The sequence below is a fragment of the Mytilus trossulus genome, chromosome 1 (assembly GCF_036588685.1).
Source record: "Mytilus trossulus isolate FHL-02 chromosome 1, PNRI_Mtr1.1.1.hap1, whole genome shotgun sequence".
In the NCBI taxonomy this organism is placed as follows: domain Eukaryota; kingdom Metazoa; phylum Mollusca; class Bivalvia; order Mytilida; family Mytilidae; genus Mytilus; species Mytilus trossulus.
This window is the reverse complement of record NC_086373.1, coordinates 105,973,848-105,996,917: the sequence shown is the minus strand read 5'-3', so window position 1 is coordinate 105,996,917 and position 23,070 is coordinate 105,973,848. Positions and strand designations below refer to the sequence as shown.

The 23,070-nt window shown below is 32.2% G+C and overlaps 2 protein-coding genes across 2 annotated transcripts in view; both read right to left on the bottom strand.

Annotated features, from left to right (window-relative positions):
- Positions 1-343: 343 nt before the first annotated feature.
- LOC134695778 (membrane progestin receptor beta-like) lies at positions 344-3,377 on the bottom strand. Its single transcript, XM_063557192.1, has 2 exons — positions 2,948-3,377; positions 344-1,877 (listed from the first exon to the last, which is right to left on the bottom strand). The coding sequence occupies exon 2, from the start codon at positions 1,868-1,870 to the stop codon at positions 848-850; it is 1,023 nt and encodes a 340-aa protein (XP_063413262.1). The 5' UTR covers positions 1,871-1,877; positions 2,948-3,377; the 3' UTR covers positions 344-847.
- An 82-nt stretch (positions 3,378-3,459) lies between these two features.
- The window catches only part of LOC134705611 (uncharacterized), a 42,230-nt gene continuing 22,619 nt past the window's right edge, over positions 3,460-23,070 (bottom strand). Inside the window, exons 2-6 of the mRNA XM_063564336.1 lie at positions 14,438-15,609; positions 12,107-12,164; positions 6,440-7,452; positions 5,392-5,518; positions 3,460-3,761 (exon numbers count right to left, since the gene is read on the bottom strand). Of these exons, the coding sequence (XP_063420406.1) occupies positions 3,460-3,761; positions 5,392-5,518; positions 6,440-7,452; positions 12,107-12,164; positions 14,438-15,609 (2,672 nt within the window). The remainder of the gene's footprint in view (positions 3,762-5,391; positions 5,519-6,439; positions 7,453-12,106; positions 12,165-14,437; positions 15,610-23,070) is intronic.

Here is a 23,070-nt window from a genome sequence, read left to right as displayed (position 1 = left end):
AATATCAGAGAGACAACCATAACCTTGAACAAAATACAGCCAAATAAAATAGCGTACAGAGGAAAATAAAATAGTTTTGTTGTATATATAAATATGTGTTAGCACACCACATTTTAAAAGCATCAAGAGGTCCGGGTTAGCACTCGGTCTTCTTTAAGTCCTCATAAACAATTTACGGATAGATCTCATTTTGAAACACTACCACTGAGTCGGACACTAATCGCCTTCGTCGTATTTGACACACTGTCTCCTTAACTTCACTTTTGATTTGTTTAGAATCGAGTGTTACTGATGAGTATGATGTAGACAAGCTCGCGTTTTGTGTACCAAATCATAAGCCTAGTATTTCTGATGAGTTTTATTACCTTCTATTTCTATTTTATATACGAGTACCATTTAAATCTTTCAACTGCATTTTAAATATATGATATTACTTAATTCGACCAAAAAAAATCACACTTTGCTATTGTGTGTCTAGAACAGGCGTTTTTGACAAGGTACAATGATGGGCTACGTCACAGAAATTGGTAAACGATATCATACAACTTTGGCCTGTTGATACTTAACTGAAAATCCGAAAATAGAATAATGCATTTATTACTTTTATTAACATTCATAATTTACTTAACCAATACCCTGTCTGATTTTTTTCATAAATAAATTGTGTATTGTTTGAGGCTTTATGCGTACGACGTACTTAAGTGTAAGTCAAACATTAATATGATTAATCTGACCAGTCCACAATTACTGTGCTACCTATTTTTATAATGTTTTATTATAAAACCACCAATATGAGGTATTTTGTTTACCTTTTTCAAAAGCGTAAATTAATTTCATAAATAAATCCCTATTTTTTCCTCATTTGCTCCAATTTGGAATCTTCTTTAACACGATTTTGTATTGTAGGTCTAAGAAAATAAATGGTAGTAAGAACCAGCACTGTATATGTAAGCATAGCCAGTAAAATCTGATCGGCATGAGGTTTGTGATTGGTCAGTAACGGAGTCTGATACCTGATATCTATCATAGCTGCGTTAAATTGTTCAAGAGTTCCAAGTGAAACCATTATGTGGAAAATTTGATGTCCTTGTCCAATGAAATCAAATTTTCCAGGATAGAATTTCTCGGGTATGTGACTAGAAAAAAACAAAACAGATACAAGAAAATAAACAAAAATAAGAGTGTGATGATTCGGGGATAATATTGTATTATCCATCAAACTATCATAATATCTAGCAATCACTACAAAGTAAACTATCACACATTGAAATCCTAATGAACATATGCTCCATAATTTTCGCTTAAATGGATAAGGTCGTCTGTAGTGAAGTTTGGAAACGGTGCAGCAAAGGAACCCAAACCAGCTCATTACTACCACCACGGGAAGGAAACAGTTCTCCAACATGGCGTAGTATCTCTCATGACAACTACAGTAGTATACGAGTATACAAGCACCTAACGCGTAGTATCCTATTCCCATGTAGTCAAGAGTATAACATGTATAGTGATATGTAGGAGATTTGGAGTGTAAGGTGTGCGCAAGGACGCTGAACAATGTGTACATGATGGAACCAAATGCAAAGCATAACAACACAGAAAAATATGTAGCGTCTTCTAAAGTGTTGATGACACTATATGTTTTCAAAAATACGAAACAAAATGGCATTAGATGAGTCCAAATATTAACGGTTTCATTATGAAACTGAAATATGCTCTTGAAATAATAAATAACCGTCTGGTATTCCAACCGATATCCATATAGAACTCCCGGTTCAGCGTACGTTATCGACACTTTATCCACAGTCACTGTTGGTATATGAATCAAAACTAACATTCCTTTAATGAGCTTTAGTATTTCACAGTAAGCCATGATTTTCCTGGAAATATTAAATATATACATTAAAACATTTGTTTTCACGAATAACGCTTAAATTGCTTACAGAAATTACCAGAATAATTCAAAATTGCAAACTAGGGTAGAAAAAAGGACGTTAGATAAATCTGTGCGGTCATCATTTTTTTTTATAGAGTATCTTTTAGTTAAAGTTGCCAAGGGTATGTACGTAGACATTACCGACCGGAAAAAAATAAATTGTTCGAACAGCATTATCGATATATATATCAAAATAAGAAATTAAGAGATAATGTTGTATCTATTCCTTTGGTTTTAATGAAAGTTGTGTTTAAAATTTGTCTGATATGAGAGGACAAAAAACTGCAGTGATAACAATGGACGACGTGCTATCGTGTCTTTTGAATTTATATCAATCATCATTGTTCCTTGCAATATTTACACCGGAGGGTGTAGAAAAGATATAGAAGTATGCAGTTTGTGCTTCTCAAACATTTTAAAAATCATTCCGATTTATAGAACAAAACGTTGAAAATGGTGATGTTTGCATATGAAAACAAGATTGTTTTATGCATTATTAGCTGGGTTAATAGCTTTCAAACTGCAGAATGCTCAAATCAGTTCAAATCTATGGCTTGCTAAAATGTTGGGGCATTTAGTTTCATCGAACTTGTTCATAAATGAATGATTGAAAAAGTGTGAATTCATTGACATGAAGTGTTATGCTGATCTCTTCAGTAGAGTATAACGTTAAGTTGGTGTCCTCCTAACATATACACCACATCTTCATTAAACTTTTATTCTAAATAGATAAAATTATTTCGAAATCACTTAAATTATTTGTATAAAATTAAAAAAAAAAAATGAACAGCACGAATATTAATGCACTAGAGGATATAGACAAATAATGTTTCTTCAGAGATTCCAAAATATTGTATATATATATACTAATATCCAAAACCGTTTTCAGACTTTGCAGCACCAATTTAACCGAAAATTAGTAAACAGTAAATACCATCTATTTAAATATATGTGTTTTCGGGCATTTAAAAATATGCAAGTTGAATCAACACAATTGCTTTATTATTAGTTTACCTTAATCGTGTTTTCTCTAAAGTCAAGTTTGGTTCCCTTTCACTGGAATATCGCTGTCCGATAATGGTTCATTTCAGATCGTTGTTTGTGTACCATTCGTTTATTTTTCATTAATATTTTAAAGTTATATCCTTGGAGTCACACAGTAATAAGTTACACTTTGTCAATGGAACAAGAAAAGGTCGATGAATCGAAATAAACAAACTATATGTTTTTACTAATCGCTGAATCGTATCAAATAAACTATATGTTTACAACATATATATAGGGTATGGTTTGTATGTATGATTTCCTTTTAATATTTGAATAAGACAGGAAGGAAACATGGCAAGATATAGATACTTGTCTGATTAATTACAAAATATCGTTGTCATTTTCACCAAAACACACGATAATCTGTGTAATAGGATAAAAAATTAACAATCGTAAACACAAATCTCGCATACATACAATTAAACAAATATTTGTTCATTCAACAACGACTTTGAAATTAAGAAATAATAGAATATAAATTATTTTTTGGATTGGCAACGTTGGAAGCCTTCCATGCAATTTGCTTTTAGAATTTTTAAATGTGAAATAACCATAGGGATGTCAGATATGAGAAGAATCACAATTAAAGTGGCCAAAATGACGGCAGCCACAGATCCTATGCCACGTGAGCTTGGTCTGGGGTCAGCGGCAGAAATCTTTGTATTTTTATAACTGGAAAGCGTTGTTTTATCTATGGATAATTCTTTCACCAGTTGATCGACCTTTTCCTGAAGTGTTTCATTGGATTGTTTTGGAGTCTTGTCACAGTTACATTCACAGTCTATCAAAAGAAAATACATATAAATGACTATTAGTATTTTTAACATAATATATTTATGTTATTTGAAATACTTTAGATATTATTAGACATCAAACTTAAGGTTCCATGTGAAGTAACGTAAAGCACAATATTCATTTTTTTACACTGTAATGAACTGCTAATTTGTCTTATTGTCTTATTTTTAATTCTCAAACCACACAAATTCAGTTTTAAAGTTAGCCTGGGCTTTGAGTAACTTGTTTTAATTATGTTCTGATTGTTCGTGCTTATTATTTTTAACATTTTTAACTGGATATTTTTTCTTACAGGTTATCAACCTAATACCGTAGTACAATCTTTAAATATTGTTTTATAGGTCCTGACATCAATTATCTTTAAGAAAAATTTCTAACAAAGTACTACAATGTATTCTGTTTAATTATCACACAGTTATTTATAAAATATCTACGTATTGCTTTGATGAGAGAATGGAAAACGGAAACGAGGAATGTCTCAAAGAATCAGTGACTAGACCAAAGAGCAGAAAAAGCACAAAGCTACCAATGGTAGTTTTATATGTATATTCGAATACATGAAATTTAAATTTCTTTTAAATAAATGAAGAATGAACACCAAAATCAAATAAAAGTTATTTATTCATTTTTGTTGTTGTTGGAACATACAAAAGAACGAAGGTTCTTTTTTTTCCCTTATATAAATCAGAACACGTGCTATGTCATTGATAAATCTAATAAATAGTTATCATTGATGTAAACAGGAAACACTTATACCCTGTTATATTTTTTTATGTATTTTTTTTTACCTTAAATGTGGTATTAAGATTTTCCATAGCAAATGAACTTTAGAAAAATTTCCAAATATGATTCTTCAAAAAAAAAAAAAAAAATCAAGTCAGTGTTTACTGTTGTCAATGGCCATTTGAAAATAACATTCATATTTTTTCTTTTCCCCCTATGTTTCTATTGTAGTTATTGTACCTTTGACTATGGGTTGGTGATAAAAAAAAATTTATAAAAAAATCCAATTTTCGTCGCATTTCACTTTTCCAAAGCAGTTAAAAATTGATTAAACAATTTGATTTACAAGATTTTTTTTTTTTAAATCAATGTTTTCTGTTTTTGAAATGCATACTCCAAACATCCGTTCGACCGATGTCTTATGTACAGTATTCAAATAGATTGACATAATAGAAAGGTTGACTTGATAATAGTTTCTGCTTTGCCCACTTTCATTATTTAGAAATGACAATTGGTAATTGTTATTGAAAGATTTGATACAGAAAAATGTATCAAAATGACGTATTTTGTCAATGAATTTGATATGTACCGTGGCCATGATATATTTCGATAAAAAAAATGTACAACAGAATAACACAGATACATTCAAAACAGAAGTTATGTCAATTTACCAAAATTATGAAAACTTGATGTAAATACAATACGATATATCATGTGTCATAATAAAATTATATCTCGGTGAGCAATTTAAAAATATCAGAGTATTTATAAAAAAAAACTTAAACAACTTGGGTTATCTCGGTTGGAAAAATGCTGAAATATACTTCATCTAAACCCTGGTGGTTTACTGATACACTGGCGATCATACCATATATCCTTATTTTTATAGTTACCTGTATTGTTGTTATTTATTGCTGTATTGCTGTTATTAATTGCGGTACTGCTGTTATTATTTCCTGTTCCATAGAAACATCCAACAGTATCCAGGAGACCATTTCCTATTTTTGTCAAAGGACATGCCTAGTAAGAAAAAAGCAGTCATAACAATTATATAATCTTGTTTTATTCATGGATAAGTTACACTTGATGAATAAATGAGGGAGGCTTTAAACGTTTAGTAAGAAATGAAATGCACATAGGGACAGTAACATGTTGATGTGATATGAATAAGAACTCCGCTTTGCATTCGTTCAAATTTTTAATTTGCTATTTATTCTTTTCGGACACATTCTGATTCCGAACTGACACATTTATACTCTTAATCCTAAATGCTTCATGCTTAGGAAAAACGCGTTAACTATCGATTTTCACGTCCTAGTACACCCGAGACGGGTAGAAATCTACAAGACTGGTTCTAGATCACTGAAAAAAACAAGACAAAGTGATGTCCGTCCCCTCCATCCGCACTCTACTCTGAAGTAATTATATTATAACAAAGTCATCGTAAGACTTTCTTTGAGATATTATGGTGTCTGAAAGTAAATACTCAAACAAATGACAAAGTTCAACTAATCCCAAACAGAGCAAATATATACTGATACCTATTTCATTGTTGAGCCACAACTCCTTTGAAACCATACCAAGTCGGAAATATTTGTGATATGACACATACATGCATTGTTTTGTTCTTTCTTAATTTGTCTTTGAAACACCTTATTTCAACAGAAAACGCCAATTTTTGAAAATTTTCAAAATAGAAACAAATCTGGGATTATTAATGATATTTTTAAGAAGCAAAACACAAATTTTAATTTTCTTTCCCTTCCGATTCTTCTCTAAATATGAAAAGATACGTTCAAATCACAGTGTTTAGAAAGACAAGACATACACACTAACCGTTTAGTTGTCGTGAAGTAAACACAATTATTTCAGCGGATTAAATAGAAGGTATAGCCTTCCCAACTCCTTGATATTATCTTAATAATTATGAGGGATTTTTACCAAAGTGTTAATCTGTATTGCTGCAATATGCGAAGCGACCAGTAATTCATCCCGATAAAACAAAATCTTGCGTCTTCGAATTATGCTTGTAAAGTTGTCGTCGGGCGGCTTTTGGGGCGTCACAGTGAGTTGTTTATTTGACGGTACTAAAGACAATGAAATATCTCCACCATATGATCTACAAATAAGCACCACAAGAATAGTTAAGTTTGATCTAATATATTGTTCTACTGGAAACAAGTCCAAGTAATCCGCGCGGTTGACGTGATAGTTAGATATATCTCCGTTTGCATCCTCGATTTCGATCTGATTATCGGTCTCTGAACTTACTACTCTATAAAAACAATCCTGATCCGCCATATCGGAAACATCTCTCAAGACATACATATAGTCCCAGGCGTTCAGAGGAATTAGTTGTTCGTAAAATACAGAAGTTGTGGAATAACCTCCGCAATATAACTGAAAAGGTTTGTTGCCTTTGATATACATCCCAGTTAGATCAATTGTTGATGATTCTAATGTAACTGTCTCATATTCGTTTAGATATATTTTTTGTTCAGATCCCATTATATTTCCATCATAGTAAACTGCCTCGAATCCAGACTTAGGTAACACATGTATTTCAGTATTTGTGTATACAGATACAATATAACAGTTACTCCATTGACTATTATTTATGTCTGTATGATTTAGATATGAAACCACCATATATTCATATCCTAGAATATTTATTGGAAGTGCTAAATATCCAAACATTCCGTGTAGTAAATATCCAATAACATAAACAGATATGAGAAAGTTTGTCTCAATTCTTAACAGCTTACTAGAAACACTAGTTTTAACGTCAACACTGTATGCCGGCTCTGTGTTATTACAAAGGAGGGACTCATTGGTTATTTCATCATAGTATATGGTAATATTTGTCATGTCTGTACATGATAAGAACAATCTTAGGGTTGCATTTGGTGGTTGTAGTACAATAAACTCTACTCCATAACTGTCGGTTGTATTATCTGTTCAAAATAAATAGTATTGTTGTTTACAACATAATAGGTACTACAATGAAACGCATGTCTTATATTTTCACTTTGAAAGACTGACAAACTAAATACTATTGAACATATGATGAAAAACTTTTAAATTACTTTTAGAAAAAAAATCTCTGGTACGTTATTCAACTAAAATGGCGGCTTCTTCTCTTAGGGATATTAAGTAATAACTAACATACTGAATAACGCGAAACGTCATGTCCTCTGATACATTATTACTTTGTGTATTCAATTGTTTGCTAAAAGTCTCCATAGACTTTTAGGTTTAGTTCTATGGGTTACTATCTTAGTTCATAGTTTTCCTGGCATATCAAGGGTCTTTTTTATCATTTTTTTTCATTGTTATTCAAACCATAATACATGGCATGTTTTATATTAGTCAAATACCATTAAATAAGGATGGCATATAAAAATATCTGTTTTTTATAAAATGAATTGTCTTTAAAATACATAACGGATTCTTAAATTTACCTCGTTCATATTCTAAGTTGATGTTTTCCTCTTAAGAATAATTTTAAATAAGGTAAAATAACAAAAATACCGAACGACAAGGAAAATTCAAATCGGTCACTGATGAGTCTTTTGTAGACGAAACCCCTATGTACAAAATTTAGTCCTGGTATCTATGATGAGTTTATCCATTATCAAATGTCCCAACAAAAGATCAAACACGTCAAACTAATCAATAACAACAGTCATATGCTTGACTTGGTACAGACGTTTCGCCCCCGAGGGTACCACCAGCCCAATAGTCAACACTTAGGTGTTGACATGAATATCAATAATGTGGTCATTTTAATAAATTTCCTATTACAAAACTTTGAATTTTTCGAAACACTTATCCCAGGCATATATTACCTTAGCTGTATTTGGCACAACTTTTTGGATCTTCAATGCTCTTCATCTTTGTACTTATTTGGCTTTATAAATATTTTGATTTGAGCGTCAATAGTGAGTCTTATGCAGACGAAACGCGCGTCCGGCGTACTAAATTATAATCCTGGTACCTTTGATAACTATTCATATAGCTTTATAGCTAGCTAAACCTCTCAGTTGTATAACAGTCGCATAAAGTTCCATTACATTGACACCAACGTGTGAAAAAATAAACAAACATAATGGTTAAAAACGTTTTAAAAAAATAATAGGGGTACAGCAGTAAACATCGTTTCATTATCTTAATCACTATATTAAAAAACAAAATGACAATAAATAGATATAGGAAGATGTGGTGTGAGTGCCAATGAGACAACTCTCCATCCAAATAACAATTTAAAAATTAAACCATTATAGGTTAAAGTACGGCCTTCAACACGGAGCCTTGGCTCACACCGAACAACAAGCTATAAAGGGCCCCAAAATTACTAGTGTAAAACCATTCAAACGCGAAAACCAACGGTCTAATCTATATAAACAAAACGAGAAACGAGAAACACGTATATATTACATAAACAAACGACAACTACTGTACATCAGATTCCTGACTTAGGACAGGTGCAAACATTTGCAGCGGGACATGACTACAAGGTAAAATAAAAACACATATAGAAAAAAGTACGAAAGACAAGAGTACAAAATTTTACCATAGCACATTAACAGAATGAAAATTTTGGTTATTTATGCTTCATATAGAGTTGCAAAGATTAGATTAGTAGTCAGCACTTCAGCGTTAGCATACATTGACATGGAAATATTGATAAACTTTTTTTTCTCAAAAGTTTAAGTAATAAAGAAACTCATCATATACACCAGGATTCAAATTTTGTATTTGCGCCGAACGCGCGTCTTGTCTACAAAAGATTCATTCGTGACGCTCGAATAAAAAAAAGTTAAAAAGGCCAAATGAAGTACCAAGTTGAAGATCATTGAAAACTAAGCTTTTCTAAAAGTTTTGCAAATTCAGCAAGGGTAATCTATTCCTGATGTAGAAAAACCTTAGTATTTCAAAAATTTAATGCGCTGGAAACACTAAAGGAGTATGTCCAGACAGACCCCTTTTTGGCCCCAAAATATAGCTGTTTATAAAATTGTTAAAATGTAAACATTAACCTATTAATTGGAAAGTAGAATACTTCTGTTACCTAAATATTAGCTGTTTTTGACAATGCAATGCACATATATATCGGATACTTGCATCATCAAGTCATGCTATATTACCGAAATCTTTATCACTTAAGCATTTGAGTAAAATTTCAGACGGTTTCTGTGTTAAATATAAGTGGCCGCATCTGTGTTCATTATCCATATTTAAATGTAAGTTGTATTTGATGATAAAACATAACATATATAAAGGTTGAGGATGAGCTCGGAGTCGGCCACTTTCATTTTTTACAAAAAACATCTGAAATGTGACATATTATGGCATATTTGATAGATTTTTTTTTTTTATCCAAGCTTGAATTTGAGAGTTTTTAATGACAAAATCAGTTCATTCTTCACACAAACTAATTGATTAGACTGAAGTAGACATTTAAGTGTTTAAAAAGTGTCCAAAATCTTTCATCAGACGAACCTGAAATTTGAGGTCAAAATCGGCCCTTACCGGACCGGTCCTACTCCTTTATATTAATGACCATATCAATAATGATTTATGACAAATAATTAGTGCTGAATACCTGGCTGGTGACGAATTGATTGAAAAAAAAGGAAATTTTTTACCCAAGGAGAAGATTACCTTAGCTTTATTTGGCAAAATCCGGCGTAAGTTTTTGTTCTCAATTCTCTTCAACTTTGTTTTTAAGTTGTTATTTTTAACCTTTTTTTATTTGAGCGTCACTGAGGACTGACGTTACAATTTCAATCCTGATATCAAAGATTATATATGTCCATGTATACTCAGTTTATTCAATTGGTTGTTTGTAAAAAAAATCTTTGTTGTATGAGAAACTATTCTGTGGGTTTCTATCTTAGTATTTAGTTTTCCTGGTCTCACAACGTAAATGGGATTATCTATTGACTTGGGACAATTTACATTAGACACACATCATTAACAAAGAGGATTGCTTCTAAAAAATATCGGTGTTAATAGTAAATGACTTGTCCTCCATACTTTTAATTTTTACTTTTTACTATTACCTAAATTAACCTAGTTGATATCATTAGTTGTTATTTTTCTCCTTAAGAACAGTTTCAGACATTGGCTATTAACGCTTCAAATAGAGTAATAAAGATCGTTCTTTAAAAAATAATACTAGTTTTTTTCGAAGCAATACACCAACGTTTTATCGGACGTGTGTCTATGCATAATTTAAAAAAAAATCTTCGTTTCTCTTTGACACTAATTTGTATTTCATTTACAATTTGTATTATTTTATAATTGTCTTCTCTTAGAGTTCATGCGACTCCCTCCTTTTAATTTTTTTACCATCGATTTGTATCTCTACTTAATGTATTATGAGAATTAAAGATCGGTTAACTACATATGCCTAAAATGATTGAAGACTTTTAGTTATATGACAGTGGACATCATGCTTTACATTTGGATCAGTATTGACGACTGCATCACGTCTCCAAAAACAGACCACCAAACATCCGAGGAATCAAGACTATAATGTAGAGATTGCTAGGGTTAATATAGTTTAAAATTTAGACTGTATGTACAGCCCAAGGATATAAATAAAGTCAACAGTAGTATATCGCTGTTCAAAACTGATAAATATATGGACAAAGAACAAAATTGAGGCAACAAATTAAAACTGAGGGAGGATATATAAGAGGAGAACACAACATTAAATGTAACACACACAGAAACGGACTAAGCATTAGACAAAATCCGATGAGAAACTATAAGATATAATTTAGATTAGTGTAGTTGATAATGCTTGGAATTCTAAAACCTGCTTTACAATAGCCATTTAGACAAGTTTTTAAAAGGCTGTTAAAAAAATTAAAAAAAATTGGGTTATTAAATCCATGAAAGATATATAATAGTCTCACTCTAGCTTACCGATTGAATCAGTATTTTAGAGAATGTTTTCTGATGCCTACCCCATACTTAACACATGAATAAGGTTTTTAAATATAAACAAGAAGATCTGGTATGATTGCCGATGAGAAAACTGCCCACAAGAGACCAAAATGACCCAGACATTAACAACTATATATCACTGTACGCCTTCAACAAGGAGCCAAGCCCATACCGCATAGTCAGCTATAAAAGGCCCCAAAAAGACAATGTAAAACAATTCAAACGAGAAAGCTAACGGCCTTATTTGTTTAAAAAATGAACGAAAAACAAATATGTAACATAAACAAACGACAACCATAGAATTACAGGCTCCTGACTTGAAATAGACACATACATAAAAAATGTGGCGGGGTTAGAAATGTTAGCCGGATCCCCCCATAACCTGGGACAATGGTATAACAATATAACATAAGAATGTTGGAATGAAAAAGAAATACTACACTTTTTTACCATTTGGACAAGTCTTGTATAGGTTTGCCTACTATAATCTTACCTTCAGGGGTCAATACATGTAGTAGCCTGCATGATGGGGAGAATATTTCATACTTACGAATTGGTTAATATTGTAGAGATGGCTAAGGAAACAACATTCTAACAATTATTCAGTTGTATACCATCAGTTCGGTATATTATAGTCTACCCCATACTTACCATTTGGATCAGTATTATAGAGACTGCTTGGAATACTATAATCTTCTTCTATGACGACCTATCAAAATAAAAGTAAAAGTCAGATTGATTTTATATATCGGAGAAGAGGATAATTAAGGTTCAATAGCTTCTTTTGTATGCAGCACTTTTGTGAAAAAGAAACGGAAGCTCTGTAGAATTCTATCATCTTTAAGACAGACATTCTTTATAATGGCTTTTCTGGATATTTGCTTCACACAAATGGAAAGTGCACGGCATGGGTTAATCTCTTAAGTCGTAAATTTCTTAACTGATCCTCGTGTTTTATTAATATAAGTCATGTTATCGCACTTTTGTGCATTTGTCCTTTGATCTCTTTTTGTGATAATTTTTCAAATCATGCTACTCGCTAGAGATGGAAAATTATCGCTAGAAACTAAAGAGACACGTGGTTTTGGTTATGAAATTAACATGACATTGACAGCGTCTTCATAGGTAAAATAGCGATAAACAGATTATCATTAGTCATCTCAACTCCATTGCTTTTCTCGCTTTCACCGTAACGGCTCAAAAGAGAGGAACAATTTCGTTGAGACGATCAACCATAATCTATTAATATAAAACAGAATAATATAATTCAGAAGAAAGGATAGTATGAATCGCGAGAAATACCACACGGAACAACAGATCAACCACCCAATACTGACTTCTGGGGAAAAAAACAAAACAAATAAAAACAACAACGATAACTTCATAGTCCATATAGCCTGATTTGCTACAGGCAAAACTGTTTGTGGTTATACCAATTGTATGTGCGCTTATAAATTATAATTGTGTTATCATTTACTTCATAAAAATAAAATCTATTTATAACTTATAATGGCTGTAATATGATTTTGATTTTGTAACCGGTAAACAAAATATAATAGTAACGTGAGGGTACCCAAATTGCACCGATTACCCAAAGTGCATCTATTTAGCCAAAAAAAAAAAACCAACGTTCACAGTATTTATCAGCAGATGAAGTGTTTATTGAAAAAGCAAAATGTACAGAAACGTTGCCCTGCGACGTCATCAAAACGTCATCTTTTAGAATAGCAAACACAGTAGGTTACAAGTATCAATTTCTTAAAAAATGAAATGTAAGCATGGACTAATAGTCTAATATCCAATTGTTCAAAATATTTGAAGAAATTAAACAATAATTCTGTTATTCGACTTTTGACGATGTGAATTTAAGCATGGATGCAATTTGGGTACTCCTCATTACAGAATCATTTATGATTTGGAGGTCAGTTCAGTCCAGTTTTTCGATGATTCAAGATTGTGTTCTTTCTCCTCCAGACTACTAAGTTATTGATAAACAATGGTTATCGTTTTTATCATGTTCCTGGCTCTTGTGGAAAATGTTTATCTATTGTGGCATGTTCCTGGTTTTAGGGATGCTTACGCTTTCTTAAAGGGTCTCGCTTTTATCAATTTTCTACCCACACATGAGTCTTTCGATTAGCGGTATACTAATGTTGCCTTTATTTTTTTGATACCTCTAATATTTCAAACAGGATGTCATCTATATTGAGTCTAAGATACTGTTATCCAACTTATTTTCGCGGATACTTTATTACATGTTTATTTATTTTATAGTCCACTTCGCGGCGATTTAATTTCCCGATTTTCTTATTTACTTGATGAAGTTAGATTAGTAAAGATCCAAGTTTGATATATTCGCAACGATTTATATGCGCGTTATTTTTCTACTCGCGGAAGTTGCGAAAAATAAATTGCTCATGAAATTTCAATAGTTTCTAGTACTTATTTTGTTTATTAGTAGTTACTGTCTTGAACTATTGAGTGATGCATGAATCACCTATCACGTATGGTCCGTGGTTTTGTTAGTTGTTTTTCTGCTTGTATCGATCGGATGAATTCAGCCCTTTTCAACAAATTTTAAGTATGTTTTTATGTTGTATTTTAACATTTCGATCCCATGTTAGGTAAGGGTTGGTGTCTTCAAGCATGTTTAACCACGCCACATTTGTAATTTGTCTGTCAAAAGTCGGAAGCATGCATTTTAGTGGTTGCAATTGTTTGATGTTTGTAATATTTGTTTTTCGTAATTTGTTTCGTAATTAAGGCCGATATTTTTCTCAATTGAATTGTTTTTATATCGTGGTCTTTTTAGCCGGCTCTATGCTATGGGTTTTCCGCATTGTTAAAGGATGTTCGTTTGCCTTACATTTATTACATCTACTTCATTTAAACATCAGTGGATAGTAGTCCCATTGTCATTCTTACCAAATCACCTTATTTTTTAAACCACTAGATGTTCGAGACAAATAAGCAAATACCCACATGAACTCTTTGTCCCATGGTCTGTAGTAAGTAACTGTCGCCGTCAAAAATCAGCGAATATCCATAGGTTTTTCCAAATGTGTGAATCTGGCATATTTTATTATCTCCATATACCTCAGAAACTGTGTATGGTATTCCATCAATAGATAATTGTGTGTCATATCTGGTTAAACCGTTTGTTTGGTTTGTCAACTCCGTGCAATTAAATTCAACACTACCAGTGCCATTTTGAAACATGTAATATAGATAAACAGAACCATTAGTAGAGTCAAGACATGTATAAGTGTTGTTCATGGGTGGATACAGGTTAATTATCAAATCATCATCTGTATCATTGACATTACCAGAGTGAAGAACCAGTAATGGATAAGAACCTTTCACATGTAACGTGGTGCCTTGGTCAAAACGAGTAAAGATGACACTCCCAGCGTAAGGCACATTTACAGTAGCATGCCCTGACACTTTCACAAAAGTATTTATAGTTGAGGTTATAATCATCACTTCCTCGTCTATAACTGCATTGCTCATCGATAAAACACTGTATTCCTTCTCCCATGATTCCATTGGCGCGAGCGGTAATATAGTAGTATGATTATAATTATGATAAATGACAGAAAAGGCGCTTACTGGTACGTCGCTCTCTATATGGGCCCCTGTAAGGTCACAATTGCATGAAAACTCTACAGTTGGCGATGACGTAGTGAGTACCGAATAAACACTGGAGGATGATATTTCATCTCCCTCCATTGTTCTATTGTGAGTAAAAGAATTATTTGTAAAGGTTACAGTTATATGAGCTTCACCTTGGACTTTACCAATAATAAAACTGCATCGAAAACCATTGTACCGGCAAACTACATAATAAGTTACTCCAAGCTGGTCTTTTCGGCGTGCTTGATATCTTGAACTCTGTGGTGGAGACACAAAGAACTGAATATCGACGGCCATGCATGCCTCTATATACCCTGAGGTAACATTGCTGGGAAAATTTACTGAAGTGCGGCAGCAGGTTTCATTTTGGATGCATAATTGTATCTCTTCAACTGGTGATTTGTTGAAACTTATGTTTAGACTGGATATTTCTGAGTCAACTGTTAAATCATAGCTTCCATAATTTACAGTTGAGTCTAAAAGAGGTCGGTATATGTAGTAACATGACATGGAATAGTAACCTGTAATATAATTGTTTTTTTGTTAATAAGGTGGATCACACTAAAAGTAAATACGCGAATCTGTCATGTGTTTTATTGGCGGTTATTTGTCTGGTGGTATTTTGTTGTCTTTAGTCATTTTGTTATCTGTTATTCTTCATCTTGTATATTTTTGAAGAATCTGTTTTTATCTATTTTAACTAAGTCAACTGTATCTGCAAATTTTCCAGGCGTTACATTCCCTGATGAATTCAATACGACCACAGTATTTCGTAAATAAGCAAATCCAGCAAAGAATGTCTTGCATCTGGCTTCTTCAAAGAATTATTTCAACGATTTACAAATCATTTTAAAGATTTCATCTTATTTTCGAACTTTAATTTCGAGCATCATTTATATAGAAACAGTTTGATTGGACAATGTTAGGTGGAGGGTTGGGATCCCACTAACATGTTCAACCCCGCCACATTATTTATGTATGTGCCTGTCCCAAATCAGGAGCCTGTAATTCAGTGGTTGTCGTTTGTTTATGTGTTACATATTTGTTTTTCGTTAAAATTTTTTTACATAAATAAGGCCGTTAGTTTTCTCCTTTGAATTGTTTTACATTGTCTTATCGGGGCCTTTTATAGCTGACTATGCTATTTGCTCGTTGTTGAAGGCCGTACGGTGACCTATAGTTGTTTGTGTCATTTTGGTTTTTTGTGGATAGTTGTCTCATTGGCAATCATACCACTTCTTCTTTTTTATAAATACGAAAAAGATTATTGGAAACTGTTTCAATATTTCAAGGAAAGTTATAAACACCATTAAACTTCATGATAAATGTTTTCCAAAGCTAAACAACACAAAAATAACAGGAAGGGCATTTCGACTATTTAGTCCTCTTGATTATGATGTTTTTCGATTTTTTTTTAAAACATGGGTTTAGTTGGCAAACTTGGTGATAGGTTGCCTTCGCGAAAGTGTGTAATGCAGTAGACATTTTGAACTTATGGATAAAATTAACGGTACCAATTTTCTTGCACCAGATGCGCATTTCGACAATACATGTCTCTTCAGTGATGCTCGTGACCAAACTATTTGAAATCTAAAGCTTATATTAAAGATGATGAGCAGTCATGAAAATACGTATTTTTGTGCTATTAAAATTTTGCTTTTACAAAATATAGGAAATTATTATAAATTAAGGAATATATCTCCTTCATGTAAATTATTTTACGTAGACTGGTTATTTCTTATTCATTATAAACCTTGAAATCAGTGGAGGTTTCGCTGAAATGGCAATGAAATTCTTCAAACATACAAGCATAATGACAACTGAACACTTAGAACCAGCAGGATATGAATAACTCTTTGGTATCTTTCGTCTCTTTTTTACCAAATGTAGTTAATGGAATGAATGTTGGTAATAATTGTCTAATATTAAGTGTCATGTTCGTATGCACTTCTTTTCTTTGAATTTTATGATTGTACTAATACAATGTACACAATTAGGTGGCTCAAATTTACATTAATCTACATCAATAATGTATAAAAAGCGTGTTTTATTTCTAAACCTTTAATCAAAACATCAATTCGATAAAGTATCAAACCTTCAGCAGGAAAAATTAACGCCAATATCCATACAATATTTGTAGTATCCATCATCTGAAAAGCAAAATGGACAGATATCATGAACAGGAAAAAATCAAACTAACGTTTATTGACATACTTGCCATAATTTCTTTTCCTATTGTTTGTTTTTCAAAACCTCAATTTCCATCTTGTTTAGATCATGATTTGATGAATGGTAGATACAATATGTCATTCATCGTGTCGATAGATCGTTAACTTCATGAAATCAACCCTTCTGGTTTAAGTAATGTTTGTTTTGAAACCAAGTATAGAAACAATGTTAAACTATCGTTACACTATTCAAATTGACCTGTTAATTACATAACCTTGCACTGTGTAACACTGAACATACTGCTCATACATTTTCATATACTAGTAAACGATATTACATCTTCAAACAATACATTCCCGGAGATACTGCCATTGAATGAAGCAAAATCATTTTATTAAACTAATTTACCTATAGGCCTGCAAACTGTTCTGTTTAACTAAAGAAATCAATCTAACATATATTTCTAGAAACACGTGTTTTTTTTTATTTAATTTGAAAGTTCCCGTTTACATGCATACTAACTGGCACAGATTTTTTATGCATTTTTCAATAAATTTTGCATTTTTCTCCATCCATAAAAAAATCGTAATACCAAACGCACGCAATAATTTTCGAATTAACAGTAATTCAAAGAGTCGACGACAAACAGATGATTATAGTTCTTTCTTATGTTGTACTGTTACACCGCTGTTTAAGGTTAGAGGGAGGGTTGGGATCTTGCTAACATGTTAAACCCTGCTAAACTTTGTATAAATGTGCCGGTCCCAAGTCAGGAGCCTGTCATTTAGTGGTTGTCATTTGTTGCTGTGTTACATATTTGGTTTTTTTTTCTTCATTTTTTTTTACATTAATTGGACCGTTATTTTTTCCGTTTGAATTGTTTTACATTTGTGATTTCGGGGCCTTTCAGAGCTGAAAAAAATTACCAAACGATAAATTTTTCACTAAACACAAATCAACATAAAAAAAAATATAGTCTGAGTTACACAAACCAAATCAAATACTGGGAGCGATATCAGGTACTCTGGAAGGGTAGGCATGTCCCGCTCCACATGTGACCCTCTGTAAATTTTCTAATTCGGTGATGTCACAGATCATTTAATAAACGTTGATATTTGACTGTCCATACATCATTGTAAATTTTAGAATATTTTATCAAAAGGGCTATGTAATTCAGTAGCATAGGCAGAAATTTTAAATCACTAAAAAGTTGGGTTAAAGAGAACATTCGTTAAATTGTTGGTGTTAATGTATGTCAACTGGATATTCATGGTTCGACTTTTAAAGTAGGAACAACTCAAAATTAACAAAAAATCAAAGTATCATTAATATGAAAAGAGCTTCTTGAAATTTTAATGTTATCGAAAAAAGTAAAATCACAAAAAAACTGAATTCAATCGGAAAGTCCCTATAATCACATGGCAAAATCAAATGACAAAACACATCAAAAACGAATGGACAACAACTGTCAAAATTCTGATATTTTCAAATGTAGAAAATGGTGAATTGAACCTGGTTTTATAGCGCTAAATTTCTCACTTGTACGACAGTCTCATCATATTCCGTTATATTTGCAACGATGCGTGAACAAAACAGACATAATATGTAAGATAGTCAAAATATTGGTACCTCAGTCATCACTGTGTTACAATATCAAAAGGTATCAATTTTACAGAAAAGCACAAAAGCTTCCATAAAATAAAAAAACACATTCATTGCTTCGCGTGTCTGACGCCAGAAAATGTATACGTCACAAAAGAAGAAATTTGGTCGTTCAATGTTACTATAAAAAATAAACATGATTATGAGATCTCAACCCCCCCCCCCTATACCTATAGCCAATGTAGAAAAGTAAACGCATGACATTACGCAAATTTAGTTTAAGAGAAGACAATTTTATAATTTCACATGGGGAATGTTGGCATACAGGGTTAAAAAATCTAAAGTATGTTAGAATAAATTTCAGAAAAAGACCGAGATTTAAAATTTTCTAGAAGTTTTTAAGAATTTTTAAGAATACACAAATGGTTCACACCACTACGCGATTAAAATAAATTTGTCATTTGTCGTAAAACGTAATTCAGAATAGAACTATAACATAATGACAAAACAGAACCATAACATAATGACAATGACGGGAAATTATTGAACTAATGCAGGCATGTGCACTTAACTAAATATTCCATGGACTTTTTTTTATATATCTATATTTATTACACTTCTACAACTTAGTATCGACAAATAAGATTTCATTCATTGGTTGTTGATCGCAGGTGAATTCATTTATAAGTTTGTCGCCGAAGCTTTCCGGATCGTGATATTAATAAACAATAAAAACCGAACGAGTCGAAGGCGCAATAGGTAAGTAAATTGAAAGAGCCCCGACATTTGATTTTATATCATCCATGTCTTCCAATTTGTTTTATAATTATTCCTTGACAATTGTTCAAGGATTTGTGGTAGAAAAAAATTGTTCCTTAAGAATCGTGTGTTTACATTCGTTCATCACGGTTTTACCCCTCGCATTTGTGCTGTGTCATGGCCGAGGCTATAACGAGATGTTTCGTAGTTAAAGTGACTGCACACTTGGAAAATATTAGCGAATAAGTGTCTGGGAAGCCAATAATTTAATATCGGTAAATTTATGAAGATTTTGATAATATAAATGATTTTTCGAAAAAAAAGTTAGTTCACTTCTTTTAGAGTAAAATTTAGCCATTCAAGTTAAAAAAAACATGTTCAACTTTTTTTTTCATTTTTAAGTTTCATTTTTTGACACAAAAAATGAAAAACATCACTAAATATTTTTTTTTTAAATGTCATATTCTATTACATAAACCTTTCAAATCTATTAAAAGAAAAAAATGAATGATGCCAAATATTGATTTTGATATGGGTTTCTTGAAACAAAATTGATGGTTTCACTTAATATATATTATAATAGTTTAACCTGGCTATCAAGTGCCTTTAATGACTAAATAACGGATGCAGCTATATTTATAGAATATTAAAAGCTTGTTGATAATGGTTCAATATCAGAAACAAAAGCGACCAAACTGAATGTAATATGTATTTTTGTAATTTGAATTTTGATTTGCACTCTATTTGGTTTAATTTAGAAATATGCATAACTGGTTTTAAATAACAGAAGCAGATGTCGGAACAAACAGATATATATTACAGTCATGTTTAGTTTGAAAACCTCCTGTGAAACTTTTGAAAGGTTGGTAGTTTTGTAACCCTGTTACATTAACTTAACCGTTCAGAAAACATTTACAAAATTGTATTGGTTAATAAAAACTTGAAAATGTTATTACTGGTGATTTAAACATAATTCAAAATGGTCATCTACGAAAAGTTATATCGCATGGTCCTTAGTTTAGAGAAACCCAACACATCAATGGGAATCATAAATTCAAAATTATTATGGATTCCATTGCGGACTACGCCGGAGCATGGACTAAACGAGAAGTAGTTGAAATGGGCAATTTGTCGAAATTGGTAAAACCAATCAGGTCTCGGATAAAACGTCGCATTCATAAATGATTTTTTTTAAAATCTGTGAATGACCAAATCCGTTTTCAGAATCAAAGATGCTGTGAAATGTTTATCATCGCTTCTAGATAAGTATGTTGTTGTTCTTGTGGACAAAACTTCAAATAATATAGTCTTTGTAAATCGTACTACCACGAGTATCTTGTATAATATTTAGGAATAAATGAGCAGTCAAGTAATCTCAAATTCAAAAACATACAATTTTACAAGGATGATAACTTGGCGAATCATAAGTCATTTATGTCTTCAATGTTATGCTGTTCAATGTAATCTTTATACATTACATTGAACAGCAAATCGGACGACTTACCTTGTTTGTATTGTATACCCCTAAGCTTGGCAAGCATCCGTACAAACAACGATACATTGCCGGCTCATCTACATGTGTGACAAAAGACTTGTTTAGTAGATTGACAAAAATTATGTCCACAGTGAAAAATGGTCTTCAGAATTACTGTGAAACTGTTTACTCGCGTTGTGCTATTAACCATAAGTGGATTCTGACAAATATACTTTTTTTTTTTTATATATGTAGGACTCAAATCTATGATGGGTTCCAATTCTGTGGCAGATCCCTAATCTATGGCAAATGTGACGTCATGCAATCCCAAATCTATGGCAGATTTTCTACAATCCTAATCTATGGGATAAGTTTTGTAGTATCCTAGTTTTGGGCGGATTTTTGTTGTTTAAATTATAAATCTATGGCAGATGTTGTGCACATGGAAAACAATGCAGTACATATACGACTAATAATTTGTCCTAAAGAAGTTGATATGAACGACAACGGGAGCATGTCTATCATAAACCTTTGCGAAATAAACATTCCATTATGGTCAAATTGTGAACATTGAAATGATGTGTCACCTGTTTAACCTATTCTTTAATCCAACTAGTAAGTCCCTTTACAAACAAAACGGAAGGTTTTTTTCCAAACAAAAATGATAAATAAAAGTGAACAGTTTTAGTTGTTTTCAAATAATATTTATTTCATCGTTGATAAATTTTTTTATTGGAAGACGATTTCAATCAAATTGGTATCGGTAATTTTTTCTTTCACTTTAAAAACTTTGCCAGCCGTAGATAACTTATTTTCTTATAATATTATGTAGGCAGTTGCTATTTGTCCGGCTAGCCGGACAAATAGTACCAGGACTATTTGTCCGGCCAATACAATGCGCATGTCACTATAATATTAGTGTGTGTGTGTAATATTATCTTCAGCAGCACCAGGGGGTAACACATGTTTGTAATCTTAAATGTTAGGGCCTAATCTTGTTACTTGTTATTGAATTTATGTTCTTCATACTAGTACATGTATATAGACCAATGTGGATAAACAATACATCGAAAAAAATCATAAAATATCCTATATTTTTAATATAAGAAGAGAGAAGAAATAACTTGTAAAACAAATTTGGGTAGTGTTTGACTCGTGCATTTTAAGTTGACGTAAAGGATTTTGTCTAGCTGAAAAAGGTACAAAATTATTATGTCTGTAGCTGTCAAAGAGAATTATAGACCCCTTGCCATAAAGTTATCCATATTTTGAGTGAAAGGTGAGAGATTTTTCTATAATGCCCCCCCCCAACATACCCCACTTTTTATAATCATATTTCCAACATCCGCACTTCAAAGTTGTAGCCTCAACACCCCCCCCCCCCCTTCCTAAATGTACTACTTTGAAGGCTACTTGCAAGATGCATTTTTGGAATAAAACTATAAGCTATATTTCATTCAGATAGACATGCAAAATTTTAAAGGCCTTTCTCAACTACTCTTGCTTTGAACATATTTTCCATCATTTACATAGCTTTAGCGAGTCGAATAATGTTGTAAAACCGACCAATCATCTTTTATTTTCCATCTTCCTTGTGATTTCAATTTTTTAGTGTCACTTTTATAAGATTATATCATTCTTGGAAGTTTATATATATCGTATTCCATTGTCAAATTCCGAAAACTGCAAAAAATATCACAAATATTGATATCACCGTTTTCAGCCATCTTAAAATTGAATATCAGTGATCAGATTACACGCGTCCCCTTGGTGCTACTGAAGATAATATTACATCTGAAGGCACATGAAGGCTACTGAAGGCACATGATATGACATGCGCATTTCCATGGCCGGACAAATAGCCCTGGCACTATTCGTCCGGCTAGCCGGACAAATAGCCACTCCGTATTATGTACTGAAAAAGAGGTGCCATTTATCATCACGGGGTTCGGACGGTACAGCACATTATGTCCCTCTT

Coding starts and splice junctions, on each gene's coding strand:
- LOC134695778 (XM_063557192.1), bottom strand. CDS start 1,870: ATGGCTTACTGTGAAATACTAAAGCTCATTAAAGGAATGTTAGTTTTG.